General features: G+C 37.5%; 1 protein-coding gene across 18 annotated transcripts in view; it reads left to right on the top strand.

Annotated features, from left to right (window-relative positions):
- The window catches only part of Pde4dipp2 (myomegalin), a 220,159-nt gene that overhangs the window by 70,448 nt on the left and 127,951 nt on the right, over positions 1-21,760 (top strand). For 15 of the 18 annotated variants that reach the window (XM_048815056.1, XM_048815040.1, XM_048815051.1 and 12 more), the window contains exon 4: positions 10,252-10,362. In XM_048815056.1, the coding sequence (XP_048671013.1) occupies positions 10,252-10,362 (111 nt within the window). Of the gene's footprint in view, positions 1-9,924; positions 9,993-10,031; positions 10,363-21,760 lie in introns of those variants that run through there. The other 3 variants (XM_048815060.1, XM_048815064.1, XM_015505056.2) reach the window with 3 other exon arrangements.

Here is a 21,760-nt window from a genome sequence, read left to right as displayed (position 1 = left end):
TTATGCTCATACTAAAGCTGTCTAAGATAGGGTTTGTTAATCAACCTGTTGTTAGCTCTCCTGTCATCAGTCCAGTTATTTTAAGAAAAAGCTGTGTAGAGGATGTGCTCTGAGTTTTAGGGGAGAAAATGAAATGGTATTAATAGTTTAGCATATAAATGACTCTGAAACTTTAGAACTTATGTAGAAATTTCAGAAACAGAGTTTTAAAAGATAAATTTGCTTATTCTGCAATCTGAAAGAAAAAAGTGAAGTCTTTGTAGCATCCCCAGTCTTTCTGAGGCAGGTATCAGTAGTTGGTTTCTGGAACACTAAGCAGAAATCTCTGTGTTGGAGTGAAAGAATTGATGAGTGGAAGACTGAGTTCAATGACTTATGTATTTGAATGGATCACATATTTGAATTTGTTTTATCTGGAATTATAATAAAACTTTAGCTATGAATAATTAGTATTGAAGGCCATTAAGAGGATATTCCATGTAGCCTTTCTGTTAGTGCCCCACAATTTAAATAGGATTAACATGCAAAACATTTAGACATGATCAATTCTTTTTTGGGGGGAGTACTGAGGATTGAATTTAGGGGCATTCACCCACTGAACCACATCCCCATCCCTATTTTGAATTATATTTAGAGACAGGGTCTCAATGAGTTGCTTAGTGCCTCACTGTTGCTGAGGCTGGCTTTGAACTCTTGATCCTCCTGTCTCAGCCTCCCAACCCGCTGGAATTTCAGGCATGCACCACCATACCCAGACTAGACATGATCAATTCTAAGCCTTTAACTTTAACTAAGTTGAATTGAATTTAAATATATAACTAAATCTTTATTACAGAAAACCTTTATAAAGGGAAAATGATTGAGGAAGTTGCTTCTCCTAGCTTTCAATTATTTTTTTAAACAATGGCTTTATTGAAATATAATTGATATCCCTCACAACTCACCGTTCTACAGTCTGTAATTCAGAGTTGTACAATCATCACCAGTGTCTTTCTCCAGAACACTTTCTTCACCTCCAGAAAGAAACCTCATTCCATTATTAATCACTCCCTATTTCTCCTTCTCTCTAGCTTAGCTCCTGGGAACAACAAATCTACTTTCTCTCTCCATATATTTGTGTATTCTGAATATTTCATATAGACAGGATTGTATACTATATGACCTTTTGTGCCCTTCTACTTTTTTAAATTTTATTTTTATTTGTTTTAATTAGTTACACATGACAGTGTGCCCATTTACTTTAATAATAAAACGCCATTGTGTTTTCAGGGTTCCTCCATGTTGTAGCATGTATGGGTATTTCATTCCTTCTTATATTTGGATAATATTCCAGCATTTGGATATACTAAATTTTATTCATTCATTCATTAGCCCAAGGACTCTTGGGATATTTTCACTTGGGGCTATCAAGAATAATTCTGCTATGAATGTTTGTGTATAGGTTGTTATAGGGTCATATAGCTTTAATTCTTCTGAGTGTGAAACTAGAGGAGGAATTTTTGGGTCATATGGTAACTGTTATGTTTAACCTTTTGAGGGTCCTCTTTGGTTTACTCATCTTGAAAGTGGAGAAAGTGAATTTTACATAGGCTCAGATGGTCAGGTCCTCCAAGGACAGAGGGATAATTATTTACAGTCCAGGATGCTTTTTGGAAAGATGTTAGAGACCTGAGGTACATGGGCATGTTAGTCAGCTTTCCAGCACTGTGACCAAAACACCTGACCAGACAACTTAGAGGAGGAGAAGTTTATTTGGGGCTCACAGTTTCAGAGGTTCAGTCCATGGTCAGTTGACTCCATTTCTCTGGGGGCCAAGGTAAGGCAGAATATCATGACAGAAGAGTAGAACAGAGGAAAGCTGCTCACCTCATGCAGGCTGGGAGGAAGAGAGCGAGAAAGGGAAAGTGGACATAGGAAAGATGAATCCTTCCCAGGCATGTCTCCAGGCATGTCTCCCACCTCTTCAAGCCACATCCTACCTGCCTGTTACCACCCAGTTAGTCCAAACTAGGATAGTCTGATTAGGTTACATCTCTCATAATCTTATTATTTCATCTTTGGATATTTCTGCATTAACACAGGAGCTTCTGGGAGATGCTTCCATATCTAAATCATAACAAAGGGGAAATACTGTTTTAGTCACAGGTCAATCTTAGGCTCACAGGGGATATATAGTCTCATGACCAAAACCCTGGATGAGTGTGCAATATGGAGTCCAACTAGGAAGTTGTAGTCTGTACTCCTCCTCTTCATGAGCAAGTCAGCTAAGGCTCTTGATGTCTCTTTTTCCTAAGTAGGGAAATGGGGATAATGATATCTAATTTGTGTACTCCAAAAATTGTAGTGAAGGTACAATGAAATAATATACGTTGAAGTGTTGTATACATCATCAAATCCCATGTCAGTGGTTGTTGTGGAAAAGACACTATAATTGAATCCAGCTAATTTTATAATATAAGTCTAAATCATTAAAAAACAACCAGGAATTAAATTAAGTACTCTTGCAACTCAAATTTTATCAGAACAATGTAGAAATTCTAAGTATTATGAATATCTACGTATATGTATATTGTATATACATACATGTATTACGAATGTATACATATATGTATATTATATATACATATATGTATTATGAATACATATATGTATTATGAATAAAATCCCTTCATCTGCCCCAACTCTTCCCATCTGCCTCTCTCTCTCAATCCAAGACAAATTGGCTTCCTAGGTTATATTTGACTGGATTCTGAAATACAGAAAATACTTCCTAGCCATTTGTGAGCCTTTGTTATAGAGCTATCTTGAAAATAAGACAGTAAGAAAAGTTAAAAGTTTAAACAGTCTATTGGAGATCATCTTTGGGTTACTGCTTTTGTTTTGGAAATATGGTGTCCCTTACACTTACTTACCTCTTCTTGTAGCAAAAGGCAATCAGAGTACTCAGTGTGAGTAGATAGACTCTTATTACCTTTTTAGTGCTATAGGAGAGCTTGTGGGTATTCTGAGACTACTCGAAAAAGGATAGCTCTCTCAGTAGAGAACATCTTTGTTAGAATTGTTTCTAGGAGAAAGTATGTTTCAAACATAGATTCTCAGGATGTCCGAAGATCTTAAAAGTTCTCTCTAGCTGAGATGTGAAGACTCTTAACAATATCACTGACGAGTGGTTCTTCAGTTTTAGTTAAGTCCCTTTTGTGGCAGGTATATTGTTCTTTCTTAAAAGTAAGTACCTGGCTAGGGTTATGGCTCAGTGGTAGAGAGCTCGCCTAGGACGTGCAAGGACCTGGGTTCGATCCTCAGCACCACATGAAAATAAGTAAATAAAATCAAGTATTGCATCCAACTACAACTAAAATATAAAAATTTTTAAAAAGTTTTTTTTTTTAAAAGCAAGTACCTACTAAAGATTTGATATTTAAATATATGAAAGGAATTTGGCAATAAATTCACTACATTCAACTCTACTATAGAGAATTTATCCTTATATCTAGTTGATAACTATCTACTTAAAATATTTCTCATTTCATTCTCTTTAAAATAATTAATTTTTTAAGAAAAATTATGGGCTATTTTGTTACTTTCAGGAAAAAATGTATAATAGATACTGATTCTCACAGTTTTTTTTTTTTTTATCATGCCAGACAACTGAGTTAAGGAACATTCTGAACAGTATGAAAGATGGCCATTAATTTTCAAAATGCCTTACATAATGATAAATATGAAAACATTCTCTGGTTTACTCAAAAAAAATTATGAGCTGTTTCACAAATGTCAGGAATATACAAATAATAATGAATACTTGTCAGTGTATCTATTATCTAAATATGAACAACCATTCTTTTCACTCTGTGTGCCTCAGGTGGAAAAACAAAATAGCAGCATTACAGATATAGTTACAACCCTCTTGGTGACCTGTCTAGATCCCAATCTCCTGATTGCAATCCTACTATAAACTATTATTCTGTAATTGTCCACAAATTGCACAATTAGAAAATAGCAGAACCAGAAGTTGAACCTAGATCTCTTTGGTTCAAAAGCTATTGCACATTCCACAATTCTATACCACCCCACCTAGATAAATGTGCATAATATGATCATAATTGCTATCTACTTGTAAATGTATAATAAAATGTTGAGGTTACTTTAAACACTACTCTCATGCTCCTTTGTTTACTATATTAACTTATTTTAAATATTTTTATTTTTAAGGAATGTAAAGATATGAATTAACACGGATATCAAAGTTGCAGAGTTTGAATTGTGGAAGTTTTATTATATTTGAAAAGAATGTGTCTATCATGGTGATTAATCATTTCTAGTGAAGTGGAACTTTATTTTTAGGAGATTGGTGAGAGATTTATATGTTTTCAAGCAATTCCATTATAAGAGCTATATGGGGGGTCTGAATATGATTAAGCAAATGTGGAGTTGGGTTTTTTAAAGGCTGACTTGACAGTTGGTGATGTTAATGGAGCATGACATACAACAGCTGGGTTGTAATCCTCCTACTATTGTTGGCATTGATTGAGTCATTATTACAGTATTATTTCCAGTCTTGGCTAATACATTATGGAAGAGGTAGAAAGAAGAAATTAAGAAAGGAGCAGGGTCAAGCCATTCATGTTTGAAAAAATCGTTTTGAGAGAAAAGTATAGATATGAGATTTACTGAGAGAGAAAAAACAAAGGTATAAACACTATATAAGTCCCAGAGCCTGCAGTGTTTTATTGTCTAAATAATATGGAGCTTCTGAAAATACACTGGCCTGGGAGACCTGATTTGGTAGGTTGAGTGTACAGTCCAAGTATGTGTGGTATTGTTTGGTAAAGCTACAGAAAGCAAAGTAATAAGACAAAGCATAATCAGTAAACAAAGAAACAGAACAATCTTGCTTGTAAACAGTTCCCAGTTCTTCTTACCCCCATTGCCTTTCTCCTTACCTGTTTTAGTCAGATTTGCATTGCTATGATCAAAAGACCTGACAAGAACAATTTAGAGGAGGAAAAGTTTATTTTGACACATGGCTTCAGTGGGTCAAACCATGGTTGGCCAACTTCATAACACTGGGCCCAAGATGAGGCAGAACATCATGGTTGGAAGGTATGGCAGAAGAAAGCTGCTCAGTTCCCATCAACCAGAAAGCAGAGAGACATCTCTGCTTACCAGAGAGAAAATATAAACCCCATAGGCATGCCCCCCAGTGAGCTATTTCTTCTAGCTACATCTTACACCCAGTTAATCCATATCAGTGTGTTAATTCACTGGTTAGGTGGCAGCTGTCATAATCTTATCACTTCACCTCTGAACATTCCTGCATTTTCTCACACATAAGTTTTTTGGGGACACCTCATATCTAAACCATAACTTTGTCCACATTGAGAACCAGGACCTGCCTCAAGGAGCAAAGTCAAGGCTCTTCACCCTGACTTTCAAGATTTCCCCAGTGTAGTTCTTCACGCCCCGTAGTCTCTGGCCCCTTATTCCAAGATGGTGTGTACCCTTTGCTTCAGTCCAGTTGGCCCTCTGTACCTTCACTTATATTCTACATACCTGGATTGCTTGTAACCTCTCCCCAGATTACCCAATCCTGATTTAATCCTTTAATGGGCAATAAGACACCAATTTTCTATGGAATCTTCTCTGGCAATCTCTCCTTCCTAATTTCTATTGTTATGTTTTTTCTGTGTTATACAGTTTGTATTGTCCTTTGCTAACAAATTTAATACATTATTCTCTATTTTTTTCAGAACTCTTATAGAAAGACCAGATTCTGCATTGCATTTTAACATTAGTTTGTTAGAATAATTTGTTTATAAAATACCCCTTTTAAAAGGAGGAGTGTCTTTAGGTATGCCATTTATCTTAAAATATTTTCTTAATTTTGTGTTCAGATTGGGTTTTATTATAATTAAATCCAGGGAGGACAAAGAAATCAGCAGTTTAATTTTCATGCATTCTTTTATTCAACAAGTATTTATTGAGTACCTATTATGTACCAGACACCATTCCTAGCACTGGTGATAGAGAAAAAAATAGGTCAAATTCAGCTTTCTCATGGCATTTACATGCTAGGGGGGAGACAAGATATGTAAAGCTAGTAAATGTAATATTTTAGAAGGTGGTGATACTATAGAATTAAAAAAATAATGAAGGGGGATATGGAATGCTGACAAGAAGCATGGGTGGGTTATAGTTTTAAATAGGGAAGTCACCTGTTTGAGAGGGTAGCATTTGTGGTTTATTTATTTATTTATTGCAGTATTGGGGATTGAACTGGGGCCTAGAGAAGGTGACATTTGATCCAAGATGAAGGAGAGGAAGAAGATCCTGTAGCTTTCTAAAGAAAGAGCATAGTAGGCAGACGGATCAGTTAGCTCAGAGACCCCGAGGAGGAAGGGTGCTTACAGTTTTTGAGGAAAAAGCCAGGGGAACCACTGTGGCTAGAGCAGGATGTATAGGGAGAGAGTGGCAAGAAGAGTACAAGAGGGAATCCGAGAGGAGGAGAGAGGCTCCTGATCATGCAGGGCCCTGGGGCCTTATGGGCTGATGAACCAGTATCAGCCTTTACTCTGAGGTAGACAACAGGGGTTTCTCATGGATGAGTAACCTGACATATTTTAAATGAGTTACTCTGGTTCTGTGTTCAGAATAGACTGTAGGGGAATTAGGGTTGGTGCAGGGGAACCAGTAGAGGAAGCTATTCAAATAACTTGGGGTAAAGATGATGGCATCTTGGAGCATAGTGGCAGAAATTCCAGTGACATTGGTGCTACATGGAACGTGTGCGCGCGCGCGCGTGCATGTACTCAAACATACTATATATGAAACAATAAGACTCATAGACAGATGAGGTGATGTATAAGAAAGAGAATGAGCCAAGGAAAACTCAAAAGAATTTGGCCCAAACAACTATAAACTCTATAAAAACTATAAACATTGAGTTGATACAAACTGAAATAGGGTCCAGTGAGGGAAGATCATGTTTGCTGGGAAGAAAGAGGATTCCATTTTAGATATCACAAGTATGAGATGTCTATATTCAGATGGAGATTTCTACTAAGAAGTTAGATATAAATTGGAGTTCAGGGAAAAGGTCAGGGTGGGCACACAATCTGAGAAATTTAGGTGAACAAAACATCATTTTTCTACAATTACCATTTTCACAAATGTATTTTCTTTGCAACTATTAAAACAAACTTTTTACATTATAGCAATAATCCAGGCAAAACATAATATTTATGGGATACTTATCCATTCATCAATTCCACAATACTTGGGAGTGCTTTATAAATACTGAGGAGAGAATACAAAGATACAAACTACTCCTTGCCAATCTTTAAAATCTTTGAGGTGACTTTAAACAGGGTGTGGCAGCACAGTGGTGTGACTGTTACTGCAGATGTGGTTTTAGGGTGTTGTGGAAGCTGTAGGAACAGATGAAGACATGTAATCATTGACACTTTCCTTGGGTGGCTTTGACTAGTAGGGAGTACAAACATATGAAAAATTAAATACCTCTAAACAGTATAAATAACCTTCCAAGATAATAAAAGCAATATCAAAAGGCATCACGTGAACCACTTGCTGATGTTAATATTTGCCTTAGGGAGGTGTTCACGAGAGGAAGAAACTAGAGTAGGATGCAAAGTTTTATTTGGATGGAATTTGAAACAGGATTTGAAGGAAAAAAAAAAGAGGTGAATGTCTTAAAGACATGTGGTGGTGTTTTCCCTTTAATCTAAAAGTGATGAGATGACTGTGAAGAGTTTTAATTAAGAGAGATGGCAGGATATATTTGAGTCTTGAAAACATTATTTTGGCTCTAATATGGAGATGGCTGGAGTGGAAAGGGACTACCGCAAAAGTATTTGCTATGAAGTTTGTGTTGAGTATGTGACATTCAAGTTGAGCTATCTAGCAAAGAGTTGGACGTATAGGACTAGATCCAGAAGGCTGATTGGAGATTTAGGAGTTATTTGGGAGGTAAAAGTTATGGAACTAAAAGTAGATAAAATCTCTAAGGGAGAGAGTGTGAAAACAAAACAACAACAAAAAGCAAAAGGCTAAGGACTTACTATCATTTAAGCACCAATTTTAAGGGGCTGCCCCCCCCCCCCCAAAAAAAAAAAACATTAGCTNTAAAAAAAAAAAAAAAAAGAAAGAAAGGCTTGACCCCGGGAGAAACCCTCTTTAAAAAAAAAAAAAGAATGCACAGTTCTAATTCTGCCCTGCTGAGGTCACTTAATTCATTAAATCTTTTTCTTTCAAAAGCAAAGTGCGGGCTGGGGATGTGGCTCAAACAGTAGTGCACTCGCCTGGCATGCGTGCAGCCCGGGTTCGATCCTCAGCACCACATATAAACAAAGATGTTGTGTCCGCCTAAAAAAACTAAAAAATAAATATTAAAATTCTCTCTCAAAAAAAAAAAAAAAAAAAAGCAAAGTGCTAGTTCAGCTGCTAGCAAAGCTTTTCCTGGTATCACTTCAGTAAGAACTGATCATTCTTTCTTCTATGTTTCCATAAAAATCATGTTTCAATGATTTTTTTTTTTTAAAGTACAGGTTGAGATTTATCAGCTGCTCATGAAATCAACTTAGCAGGTCACTCAGAAAGAGAAAAAGAAGAGAAATGTTAGAGCATATCATGCATAATGATAGTAACAATTACTTTGTGAAATATTTATTTCAGTTAAGTGTGAGTGTGAGTATGTGTGTGTGTGCGTGCGTGCATGTGACACGTGCTGGATTGCAGTTTGAAAAACACAATCTTGGTGAATTGTAGTGTAAAGCATATCTTAACATGTACTGATCAGCTAGCTCTTTGATGGTTGAGACTGTCTTCATCAATCTGGTGGGTACTCAGGAGATACAGACATGAATCATTTTATGGAAGTTTGAGAAAGAATTGAAAATATGAGAAGCAAGTAGGTTGGGAAAGTGAATGGTTGACATATGCATAAACTTGTTTCCTTAACTTGGATGTTAATATTCATTTTTAAAAAAGGTATTATTATTGAACAAAGAACCTGAGTTTGATATTTGTGCTGTGAGGTTGTCTCCTAGTCACCTTCAATATCCCTGTGATGTGGCATAAATAATACTTCCTGCTAATGTTGCAGCTGTCACTCAAAGATCTTAAATTGCTTTATGAGCAGGATCTGGTGAGGAGTACTTGGCTCCACTTGGCAGTTGCCTGAGTTAAGAGCCAGTGACTGGCTGAAATCAACAGGCTCCAGGAGGGTGGCTCCTTCCCTCTGCTCCTCCTACATTCTCTTCTCCCCTTCCCTTCTTCCCTAGAGGGAGGTGTCCTTGACCCTCTCTCTGTGTGAGCTCCTGTAACTAGTAAACAGTTTGCAAAGATCCCACTCAACTAGAAGATTCACTTTCTTTGGAGGTGCCTGGAGGTGGGAGAAGCAGGGAATAAAGGCTATTAATGTAACTGCTCAGGGATTGAAAATCAGGAGGAAAACTGAAAGGAACTGATCAGAGGTGAGCTCTGGATCACCTAAAGGAATTAGAGACTCATTTGGTTTGTAGCTCCTTTAAGATTTGCACCTAAAAGGATATTTGACATGTGGTCACCTTTTTGTGGGCCATTTTGTGTACATGTGCTCTTCTCCATAGAAATCTTTTTTCTGGCCACACTTTCTTTTTTAATTATTTTATTTTATTTTATTTTTTGGTACAAATCAGCCACCAAGAGCTTAAAGTAAGTAGCCCCTCCCCAGCACTCCACACACTTTTATTTCCTTCTCTTCTTTGCAAGCCCTCCGCCACAGTCACATTGAATTATTCCCCCTTCCCATTTCCTGGAAGCATCTGGGGGTCAGCCCCTCTTTTCTCCTGGAAACTGTTAACTGCCTACACTTGGGCCTGGGAGGCTCCAGGAGGGTGACAGCCTAGTCCTGGCCTGGAGTCGGGTTACACCACTTGTGTCTGAGTTCACACAGCATGTTCCTCTGTCAGGGATTCCGCAAATATCTCCCTGAGGTAAAAAAGGAAAGCGCATTGCGCTCCAGCACCCAGAGCAGTGAACCCGGTCCCAAATCCTGGAGAAAGCGCCCGCATCCGGGGCCATGTCGCTGTAGCCCCGGCCTCCCTTGGGGTCCCGCAACCTCAGCAGCGTCCCAGCCGGCTCCATTCATGCCGTGGTGCAGCTGCACCATGTTCCTGGGGTGAGGGGGCGATTGGGCATGCTCCTCCTCATGGGTTGCCCACCATGTCTAATGGATATCGCACTCTGTCCCAGCACCTCAATGACCTGAAGAAGGAGAACTTCAGCCTCAAGCTGCGCATCTACTTCCTGGAGGAGCGCATGCAACAGAAGTATGAGGCCAGCCGGGAGGACGTCTACAAGCGGGTGAGTGCAGGGGCAGTGGCAGCCGGGGGGCTAGTAGACCTGTTGCTATTTTAGGCCATTCCTAGCTAGTTCTGTGCTTGTCAGTGAGAAAGACAGGATTCAGTCCAGATTTGATCACCTAAACACCGTGTGACCTTGGACAAGCTTATTTCACTTCTCTTGTTCCAGTTCTCTACTTTCCTTCTGTGTAAAGGAAGGGGGCTGCATTAAACCAGAAGGAACTCTCAAACCCTGTTGTGGAACAGCCCAGAACAGTCATCCTGGAACAGATTTAAAATGTAGATTTCATGCTTCACTCCAGGGATTCTGATTTAGTAAATCAGGAGGGAAACTTTCATTTTTAGGCCAGCACAGGCAGTGACTCAGGCAGGTGGATTACATACAGGCCACACATTCTGCTATTGAAAGGTCCCTTCTAGCTCTGGATCAGTGGAGCATAGGATGATGCTGTGGAGGAAAGGGAGGCGCTGAGGACAGTTCTTTCCTTGAGAAATTCATGTTTGTTTTTGAAGATGATTAGGCTTTTGAGACAGGATCTTGGGCACTTTTAGTCCTAGGAATAGTTCACCTTAGAATGAAGGAGAGAATACCCATGGGATAGTGGTGGGCTGACAGGTGGGGTAGAAGAGAGAATGGGCTTTCCTTTGCAGGGAGGGCTCTCTTGATTGATGGGTCAGAATGTGTTGGCTGAGTTCAGAGTGCGATGAGACAGCACCTTACTTAGAGGTGATGGGTTACAGGGATTAAGATTCCTAGCTGGTTACCACAACATTGATTTCTTTAGACCTCTCAGTGTCTGGGCAAGTTGATCTGAAGTGGCCTGAATAACCTGGGGCTGGTTACTTCTGACCATATCAGAGATTATAAACTCCTGCTTTTTATGGCAGAGGACTACCCAGACATTGCCTGTCATTTTATTTGTGTGTCCTATCCTATCCAGAAGAAGGCTGGGAAGCATTACAGACTGCTGAATAACATCTTAGATCTGGAAAATAACTGATGTCTTTGAGACCTAAACGATAATTTAGTAAATTCAGTTAACATGGACTACTAAATCTGAGGAAGTTAGCACTATTTCCTATTTTTCCTGAATTTCCATGTTTAACTTGAATTTTTCTGAGATTCACCCAGGTTCACCTTTCATCTTTTATGTGGCATATAGTGAGTGTTCTTCTTGGAGCTGCCAGAGGTCAGGAAGGCTGGTAACTCAGAGATGGAGACAGGGGAACATAAGTGGCAGTATATGCTTCAGGGTAGGAAGGTAGGAATGGTAAACAAATTTGTTCCCTGTGCAGAGGGAGAAAGTTTTCCCATCAATCCAAAGCAAGACAGAAGGGGCAATTTTTTAGATTATTTGAGAGAAAGGATTTTCTTTTAGCTTGAATAAAACTACTGCTTGGATAATTTTGTCTCATCCTCTGCCCTGCACTAGCTAAAGAGACCATCTTCAGGGAATACATTGGGTGGGGTGTGAGAGGGCACCATTTCTCTCCTGGAAAATGTGGTTGATGAGATAATAGGAGCTACAGAGGGTACAGGGGCAGTGAGTCACAGCACATTGTCACATGTAGAGGTGACAACCTTTTTACTCCACTCTAGTCTAGCCCCTGGGTCTCATGCAGAAAGTAGGTATTGCCCTATCTCTACCTCGTCTTAAGTTTCAAGTAGAGTGGTCAGGCAGTATTGTACTATATGATTTGAAGGATTTCAAACTGCTGTGTCCTCTCCTTTCCCATCACACCAAATCTTTTTCAATCTGCCTGTCACATTGATCTTCTCATCTGACTGGTTATTTGAAAAGTGCTACAGGTTTAGATTGTAATGCTGTTATTATTTTAGAAACAGAATGCATACAATCACTTTCAGTTATTAACATCACAGTTGAAATTGGTCTATTATACTAGGAAATGATAAAGGATTGATAGAAACCAGGATAGTTCTGTTTTGATGGAAGGACCAGAGATTAGGAAACACTGGGTTAGGACTCATGGAGAACCAGGGGACCTAGGCAAGCCATTTAACCTCTCTGAGCCTGTTCTAACATCTATAATATGAATAAGACCACAGGCACAGAAACTTATTTATTGTATGAATAAATAGCACCATGATTGATGAAATAGAACTTGTGTCAAAGTACTTTGTAAACTCATATATATTCCCATGAATGCATCTTATGTTCATGCTTGTTTTTCACATCATGATTCCACAAGGTTAGAAGGATTAATGATTAGCAATTTTGGTGAAGAGACATCAAGGGTAACATGCCCAGCCTTACATGGTAAGTCAGATGGTTCAGATGAGAATTAATTTAGAGTACTGTTCTGTTTTCAAACTTATCTTGATTTTTATTTAGTTGTTAGAAGGATGTTTCTTTAAAAGTAAATATGTAAAAACATTAAATCATACTCAGTTGAATTAGAATCTGCAAAAATTTGAATACTGTTTACATAATTCTTTTTTTTTTTTTTTGATACCAGGGTTTGAACCCAGCCAGGGGCCCTTAACCACTGAGCCACATCCTCATCCCTCTTTTTATTATTTTTTTTTAGTTGTAAATTGATCTTTTATTATTTATTTATATGTGGTGCTGAGGATTGAACCCAGAGCCTCACGCATGCCAGGCAAGTAAGTGCTCTATCACTGAGCCACAACTTCAGCCCCTCAGCCTTTTCTATTTTGAATAGGGTCTTGCTAAGTTACTTGGGGTCTCGTTTAGTTGCTGAGGCTGGCTTTGAACTTGCAATCCTCCTACCTCAGCCTCCCGAACTGCTGGGATTGCAGGCATGTACCATCTTTGCATAATTCTTTAAAGAAGACCAATGCTTATACAACATAAAAGTAGTGCAAATCTGGGCTGGGATTGGGGCTCAGTGTAGAGCACTCGCCTTGCACGTGTGAGGGCCTGGGTTCAATCCTAAGCACCATATAAAAATAAATAAATAAAATAAAGATACTGTGTCCAACCATAACTAAAATATAAATATTAAAAAAGTAGTGCAAATCTATTGTGAATATTAATTATTAATGATTAATATTGACATTAATTATTTTATTGTTTCTGTTGAGATATTGGTACCTTAGAGTGAAGAATTACTGTCTTAGTGAGAGGCTGTAAAACACTCCACCATAACTTCAGAGAAACTTTGGGAGAAGAGGCCTGGAGAGAGGGTGCTGTTCTTTTCTTTCTAACTATCAAACTATCAAGTCTTCCTTCAGGTGTTTGAGAAAGAGATTAAAATGGATATAATTCTTAATTGTGAAGGAAGCTAAATAGATTTTTGTTTGTAAGAGAAATTGTAAAAGCTAGAGTGCTAACTAAAAACCTAGAAGTATCAAATTCAAAGCAAGTTAACAGATGAAGACTTAAGGGTTTCTCTTTTTTTGGCTATTCAGAGAATTGAGAAAAACTCTTTAGATTCATACTGTCCGTGGATTGATAAATAGTATTAAATTATAATTAAAAGTTAGTTCTTTGAGATTAGCTACTTTTCTGTTGAGTGTTTAAGTTATCCTTGAAGCTTCAATTTTTATAAATATTAAATACATATAAATGTTTATGTATGTATAAATAGATACATAAACATACATGTATATGTATATACATAACTTTTCTTTTTAAAGGATGAGTTGGCTTACCCTCATTATAGGTAAACTGGGACTTATGCCTGCATGATTAGGTACCACTGCTCCTTTCTTGGTACAAACAGTAATTGTAGGTTCAGTTTCTTTGGGGAAGACAATTTTGAATCTATAAAGCAAGCTAAGAAGTAATCATTGTAACACATATATAGGCCCCAATTCTGGAGTAAAGGAAAGTGAGAAAATTCTGTGAGTGGTTCACAGCTGAGTATGGCCCACTCCTAGGGAGACTGGCTTGTTAGCATTTCTGAACTGCAGCTGCTGTGGTAAATAATTTCTGGGTGGCAACTTGGCTGACTTCCTCGTTGTTATTACCTAATCCTTCATCTTCTCATGTTAGCAGAGTGTGCCACCACCAGAAACATGTCTGACCCTGGAATTTATAAAATTCACTGCTGTGTGGTCAACACCCAATCTTCAGATTGCACACAAAACCACCATCCTCTCTTTTGCTTCATGATGATAACTTACTTGTTCAACTTATGTGTACTTTTTTATTACCCAAAGTTGCTTTTTAAGAGAGTGAAGGTTCCATTCTAAGAATCAAACTTAAAATGTGATAGGGCCATATCCAATAGCAGAAAGGTCAAAAGAAATGGAATGTTGTCATCCTGGACCAAATAGAATCAATGTTTAAATATGGTATAATTGATGTAAAGTGAATTTGGCCTTTAGATAGGAGTTGAGAGTTGTGTTGTATAGTTTTATGTGTCTTAAACTGCCTGACTTCTTTGAGAAACCACTCCTTTTGAAACCACTTTAGTTTTCTTATCCTTGAGATTAGCTGATCCTTTTCCTGAGCAATCTTTGAAGTTTGTACATAGCATACTTCTATAGCTATGTTGAACAGCTTACTGATTTTACCTTTCACCAAATTGTCATTGTTTCTACTATTCTGCCATCACTGGGCATAGTAGTTAAGAGCTATGAGCTGGACAGACTTGGCATGGAATCTTGATTCTACCACTTCACTTCCTGTGTTAACTTGGGCAGATACAGCCATGTTCCACATATTGATATTTTAATCAATGAATACCACACACATGAGGGTGGCTTCATAAAATTTGAAAGGAGCTGAAAAATTCTCATAGCCTGGTGATGGTGTAGCCATTGTCACAGTGTAGGGAACTGTATTATTACAATATTTCTGTTTATAGTGATGCTGGTATAAACAAACCTATTATGCTGCCAGTTGCATAAAAGTATAGCACACACCATTATGCACAGTACATAATACTTGATGATGACAATAAGAAACCATGTTACTAGTTTATGCATTTATAGTACTATACTCTTATTAGTATTTTAGAGTATATTCCTCTAATTTATATAAAAAAAAAACAACATTAACTATAAAACAACCTTATATGGTCCTTTAAGAGGGATTTCAGAAGAAAGCATTGTATCAGAAGAGGTGACAGCTCCATGTGTATTGCTGCTCTGAAGGCTGTCCAGTGGGACAAGATGTAGAGATGGCAGACAATGATAATGATTGATCTTGACCCTGGGTAGGCCTAGGCTATTGTGTGTATGTGTCTTAGTTTTTAACAAAAAGGTTTTAAAGTAAAAAACAATGTGGAAAATTTTAAAAATAAGAAAAAAGCTGCTAGGTCTGGTGGCACTCCTATCAACTCGGGAGGCTAAGGCAGGAGGATTGCAAGTTCCAGGCCAGACTCAGACCCTGTCTCAAAATTAACTTAAAAAATGGGAGGGGGATGTAGCTTAGTGGTAAAATGCCTCTAGGTTAAATCCCCAATATCATACACACACAAAAAAAAAGCTTGTAGAATAAGGATATAAAGAAAAAATATTTTTGTACATCTGTACAATGTTTGTGTTTTAAGTTATACACAAGTCAAAAGTTTAAAATTAAAGTTTATAAAGTACAAAAGTTACCATAAGATGATTGTTATTGAAGAAAAAATTTAAAAAGTAAATTTAATGTAGCCTAAGAGTACAGTGTTACAGTGTTTATAAAGTCAATAGCAGTGCAAGCAGTGTACAGTAACATCTTAGGCCTTCACATTCTTCACACTCACTCACTCACAGATTCACTCAGAGCAACTTCCAGTTGTGCAAGCTCCATCTGTGGTTAAGTGCCCTATATAGGTGTACCATTTTTAAAAAAAATCATTCACAACACATTTTTACTGTATCATTTCTATGTTTAGACATGTTTAGGTATAAAATCCTATCACATTCCACTTGTCTACAGTATTCAGTACAGTAGCATGCTGTATAGGTAACCTAGGTGTGCACTAACTAGGCTATACCATCTAGGTTTGTGTAAGTATACTCTATGATGTTCACACAGCAGAGAAATTGTCTAATGATACATCTCTCAGAATGTATCCCTATCATTAAGGGAAACATGACTGCATTGTAATTTCTCTGTGCTGAGGTAGGTGCAGTAATAACACCTGACTTATAGAGTTTTGGGGAAGATTAAATGAGCCAGTTAGTTGAATGTGGCCTATCACACAAAGACCTCAATAAATATTTACCATTATTGTGACAAATTGGAGATGGTACAAGTATCCAGGTAAGTCCGATCATTGTTATGGATCATTTTCTATTTCAAATGAGTTTCATTTTCCTCAGTAGTGGGGATTTGGGACGGTTTGTCTTGTTTAACTCAATTCTCTATCTTAATTTGCTGGATATAAATGACGAAATAATTCCACTGTCCCTATTGCAGCAAATTAACCCTGACATCCTCAGATACAAAGAGAATAAATAAGAAAGACTGAGTTTGTCAAATTTCTCTTTGGCTCACTGATGGATTTAGTTAAGCCTGATTTAAAAAAAAAACAATATGCTCAGCAATATGGTAACAGTATACATGTAGACTTTCTATACTAAGCACTGAAAAGTTGAGGGAAGTTCAGGAACTCCATCAAGCTGTAAGATTTATAAACATTTATGTGAACCAATGGAAGCTGTTTAAGAAGGATGAGTACCTTTGAGATTATCAAATTGTAGGTATGCAAGTTTTGTACTAAATAAGGACACCTAAATTCTTTTTTGTACCAGGGATTGTACCCAGAGGTATTTTACCATTAAGCCACATCCCCAGCCTTAAAAAAAAAATTTATATATATATATATATATNTTAATAATTAATATTCACAATAGATTTGCACTACTTTTTTAATATTTATATTTTAGTTATGGTTGGACACAGTATCTTTATTTTATTTATTTATTTTTATGTGGTGCTGAGGATCGAACCCAGTGCCTCACACCTGCTAGGTGAGCACTCTACCACTGAGCCATAACCCTAGCCCCATCTCCAGCCTTTTTTATATTTTATTTAGAGACAGGGTCTTGCTCAGTTGCTTAGGGCCTCGCTAAATTGCTGAGATGGCTTTGAACTTGTGATCCTCCTGCCTCTGCCTCTGGAGCCACTGGGATTACAGGTATGTGCCACTGCACCTGGAAGAACACCTAAATTCTTAATTCATCTTTTCTTAGCTCCCTGGTATTTGGCCAAGTCACTTAACTTGGGTGAGCATGAGTTTCCTAACTTGGAGGTACAGATTCTTGTCACACTGTCTTTCCACATTTGTAAACATGCTGCCATGTATTAGATGTTAAATAAAAATTATTACTATCTTGCGCACCAGAGACACATGCCATCGAGTGCACACATTCTCTAATTATTGTCTAAACTGACCATTGTCGCTGCCAGTTTATAAGGTTTGTAAAGTTTTCTTATTATACTTAGCACAGTTGGTCTTTCTTTTTCACAGTTGGATGTCTTGCTTAATTATAGACTAAGATTTTTCTTCTATTTTACTTACATACACTGTAAGAAAATGTGTATGGTGGAAAATGGAGGAACATAAGTAAAGAGGAAGAAAATATTACATTAGCCAAACTATTTGTATGTTGGTGGGTTGGGTACTGGGGATTGAACTCAGGGGCTCTCTACCACTGAGCTACATCTGCAGCCCTTTTTATTTTTTATTTTGAGACAGGGGCTCTCTGAGTTGCCTGGGCTGGCCTTGAATTTAGTGATTCTCCTGTTTTAGCCTCTGAGTTGCTGGGATTACAAGTGTGTACCACTGTACGCAACTATTTTAAATAGTTCTAGAATGAACATGCTCCTGTATATGTACTCTATGTATTAAATCCCCATCCTCAGCTTTCTTAGGTTTGTAAAGACATTGTTATTCATTTCTTTTTCTTTTGGGGAATGGAAGTCAGAAAAAAAAGTAGGGAAGTTCTATTCCCTTAAATATTTATGACAAATATTTGTGTTCTTGGTTGAAATTTTTCTGAACTCCATACCTATTAGAATGGTGTGTGTGTGTGTGTGTGTGTGTGTGTGTGTGTATATCAGAAAATAACAAGTGTTCATGAAGATTGGAGAAATTAGAACCCATGCATGTATTGATCTGGAAAATGGTATGAAAATTCCTCTAAAAATTAAACATAGAATTACCATATAATCCAGCAAATTCACTCTGGGTATATACCCCAAAGAGGTGAAAACTGGGACTCAAACAGATATCTGCACTCTTATGTTCCTAGGAGCATTATTTACAAGATGCCAGAGTGTGAAAACATTGACAGATGAATGGATAAGCAAACTATGGAATATACATACAATGGACTATTATGTAGCCTTAAAAAAGAAAGAAAATTCTGACATATACTATAACATGGACAAACCTTGAGGACATTGTTAAGTGAAGCCAATCACAAAAGGACAAATATATAATTCCACTTATATGAGGGAGTATTCATATAATAAAGACAGAAAGTAGAATGAAGATTACCAGGGGTTAAGGGGAGGAGAGAATGGGGAGTTAATTTTTAACAAATTTTTAGTTAGGGAATAAGTTCTAGAGATGGATGGTGGTGAATGTTTCCCAGTAATGTGAATGTAGTTAATACCACAGAACTGTATACTTAAAATGGATAAAATGACAGATTTAATGTTGTGCATATTTTACAACCATATTTTTTTTATTGGTTGTTCAAAACATTACAAAGCTCATGATATATCATTTTTCATACATTTGACTCAATTGGGTTATGAACTCCCATTTTTACCCCAAATACAAATTGCAGAATCACATCAGTTACACACTCACGTTTTTACATAATGGCATATTAGTGACTGTTGTATTCTGCTACCTTTCCTATACAACCATAATTTTTTTAAAAAGTGACTTTTTCATAAGTGTCATAGTTAATTTAAAAAATAGTGGAGGGGCTAGGGTTGTGGCTCAGCAGTGGAACACTTACCTAGCATATGTGATGCACTGGGTTCGATCCTCAGCACCACATAAAAATAAAATAAATAAAATAAAGGTATGTCCATCTACAATTAAATTAAAAAAAATAAAATAAAAAAATAGTGGAACCGTTGGCCAAAATCAACTTTGTTTTCCGTTTTTTGTTTAAGCTGTCTCATTTTTATAAGCGCTTTTATTAGAATACATGATATGTTCTTGTTGAGAAAAGAAAGGATTTCTTTTTTTTTTTTAAAGAGAGAGAGAGAGAAAGAGAGAGAGAGAGAGAGAGAGAGAATTTTTAATATTTATTGTTTTAGTTTTGGGCGGACACAACATCTTTGTTTTTGTATGTGGTGCTGAGGATCGAACCCGGGCCGCACGCATGCCAGGTGAGCGCGCCACCTCTTGAGCCACATCCCCAGCCCCGGGAAGGATTTCTTTTTTCTTTTGAATACTTATGAGTTTTTCCTCTAACTACTGGGACAAAAATTCCAAATAAGGTTTTGAAAATTTAATTCTAATACACTTTCAGTTATCCCCTTAATGATATCTACATAATTTGCACTTTCACCTAAACTTATTACAAAGACATTTCTTCCTATTAGTTATGTTCATCCAGTTTATACACTAATAGAAGTAGAATGTTAGAGTTTAAAGAATAGGCATTTGAAATTTCTGTCTCAAATGTTTCCCTTACTTACAATATCACCATGATCATTCGTTTACCAATTTACATATATACATTAATGTATTCAATCAAACATCTATTGTTTATATATCCTATGCTGGCTGCTTTTGTAGATGTGGTGGAGAAAGAAATCAACACATAAATAAAAGTGGTATAATAAGGACTACTATAGAGATATGTCCAGGTCTACTATAGTATTAGAAATAAAATCCATCAAGAAAGGCCTTGCTGAATGTGTGGAGTTCGAATTGAGTCTTAAAAAGGTAATATAACAAGAAATGGGGAAAAGCATTTCAGACCAAAGAAACAGAATATAGAAAGGCACAGAGTCATGATGGAGTAGTGTGTGCCCTTCACACTCTGGTCATTGGGGATGGCTGGAATATGTGGTGTGAAGGGCTTGTGGTGGCTAAGGAGAGACTGGAAAGGTAAGCAGGGGACAGGTCATGGAGAGATTTAGAATTATCCATTCACTCATTAATAAACATTCACTTGGTACCTGTAGTACTTCCAGTATTAGACTGTAAGTCTAGACCTCAGAGAGGAGTAAAATACAAGTGGTAGAGTATGGTAAAAAGCAGTAATAGAGAAACATACAAAGAATGAGGAAACTCAGAGGAGGCTTCCTTATCCCAAATGAATAGAGCAGATGGAAGAAAAATCTACAACTGATTCTTTGCAGAGATGACCCTTTTTTGTCTTCAAAGGGGAATAATGGGGGAGAAAAAGAGAGTTTTGCCATAAGCAAAAGCCCAGAGGCAAGAAACCACAGGTATGTGTGCAGAATCATGAGCGGTTTTATGCTGCTAGATTTAAGTATGGAATGTGGCATGAAAGAGGCTGAAGGGTATAAAGGGTATAGGTTTTTTTTTTTTTTTTTTGTACCATTTCAAAAAGTTCAGACTTTGTCCTCAGAATGATAAGGAGCCATTGATGGGCTTTAAGCAGTAGGGAACATGCTGGATCCTTCTGGTGGGTTAGGGAAAATGGATTTGAAGAGATAAGGAAGGAAGTCAAACCTGATGAGCAAAAGAAAACAAGGGCTTAAGTGAGGGTGTAGCAATGGGAATAGAGGGGAAGGAACTAATCTTTGAAATATTTAGGAGGTAAAAATATCTGTACAACTTGATGAGTGATTGGGATGAGAGAATTGAGGGAAAGGAATCTAGAAGACTGACCGATTTTTCTAGGCCCCCAATTCTCTGTGTTTGAAAAGTGTGGAAGGGACCAGGATTGACACAAATATCCCTCACATCTCTGAAGTTCTGTGATCCTGGGCAGCCTTTTTATGTGTTTTCACCTAGCATGTGTAGTTGCTTCGCCTCTCCCAGTCTGTCACCCTTTCTGTTGGCTTCTCAGGATCAGAGGTGCCAGCAGAGCTGAGTTGGCTTTAGAACTGCCAGCCAATGTCAGGGAAGTCAAGTGCTGTTACCAGGTAGCTGCAGTTATAATTAGCACAGTTACTAGGGAAAAGCTGATTCTGTAAGCATGGACTGCCAGAGACAACTTGCCCCTATGGGATGAATTTACTTGCTTGCAGAAACAAAATAGGTACAGATGAAATATTTTAATGTGGTTTTGGAAAATTCAGTTTTTGCCCTGGGTACAGGATATGTTAAAAAGCAGAAAGTGAGTTTGTACTAATCAACATCTTGTCTGAGACAAGAGTGGGGCGGGCTGGGGATGTGGCTCAAGTGGTAGCGCGCTTGCCTGGCATGTGTGTGGCCCGGGTTCGATCCTCAGCACCACATACAAACAAAGATGTTGTGTCCGCTGATAACTAAAAATAAATATTAAAAATTCAAAAAAAAAAAAAAAAAAAGAA

This window comes from Marmota marmota, unplaced genomic scaffold (assembly GCF_001458135.2).
Source record: "Marmota marmota marmota unplaced genomic scaffold, marMar, whole genome shotgun sequence".
Classification (NCBI taxonomy): domain Eukaryota; kingdom Metazoa; phylum Chordata; class Mammalia; order Rodentia; family Sciuridae; genus Marmota; species Marmota marmota.
This window is presented reverse-complemented; position numbering and strand designations above follow the sequence as displayed.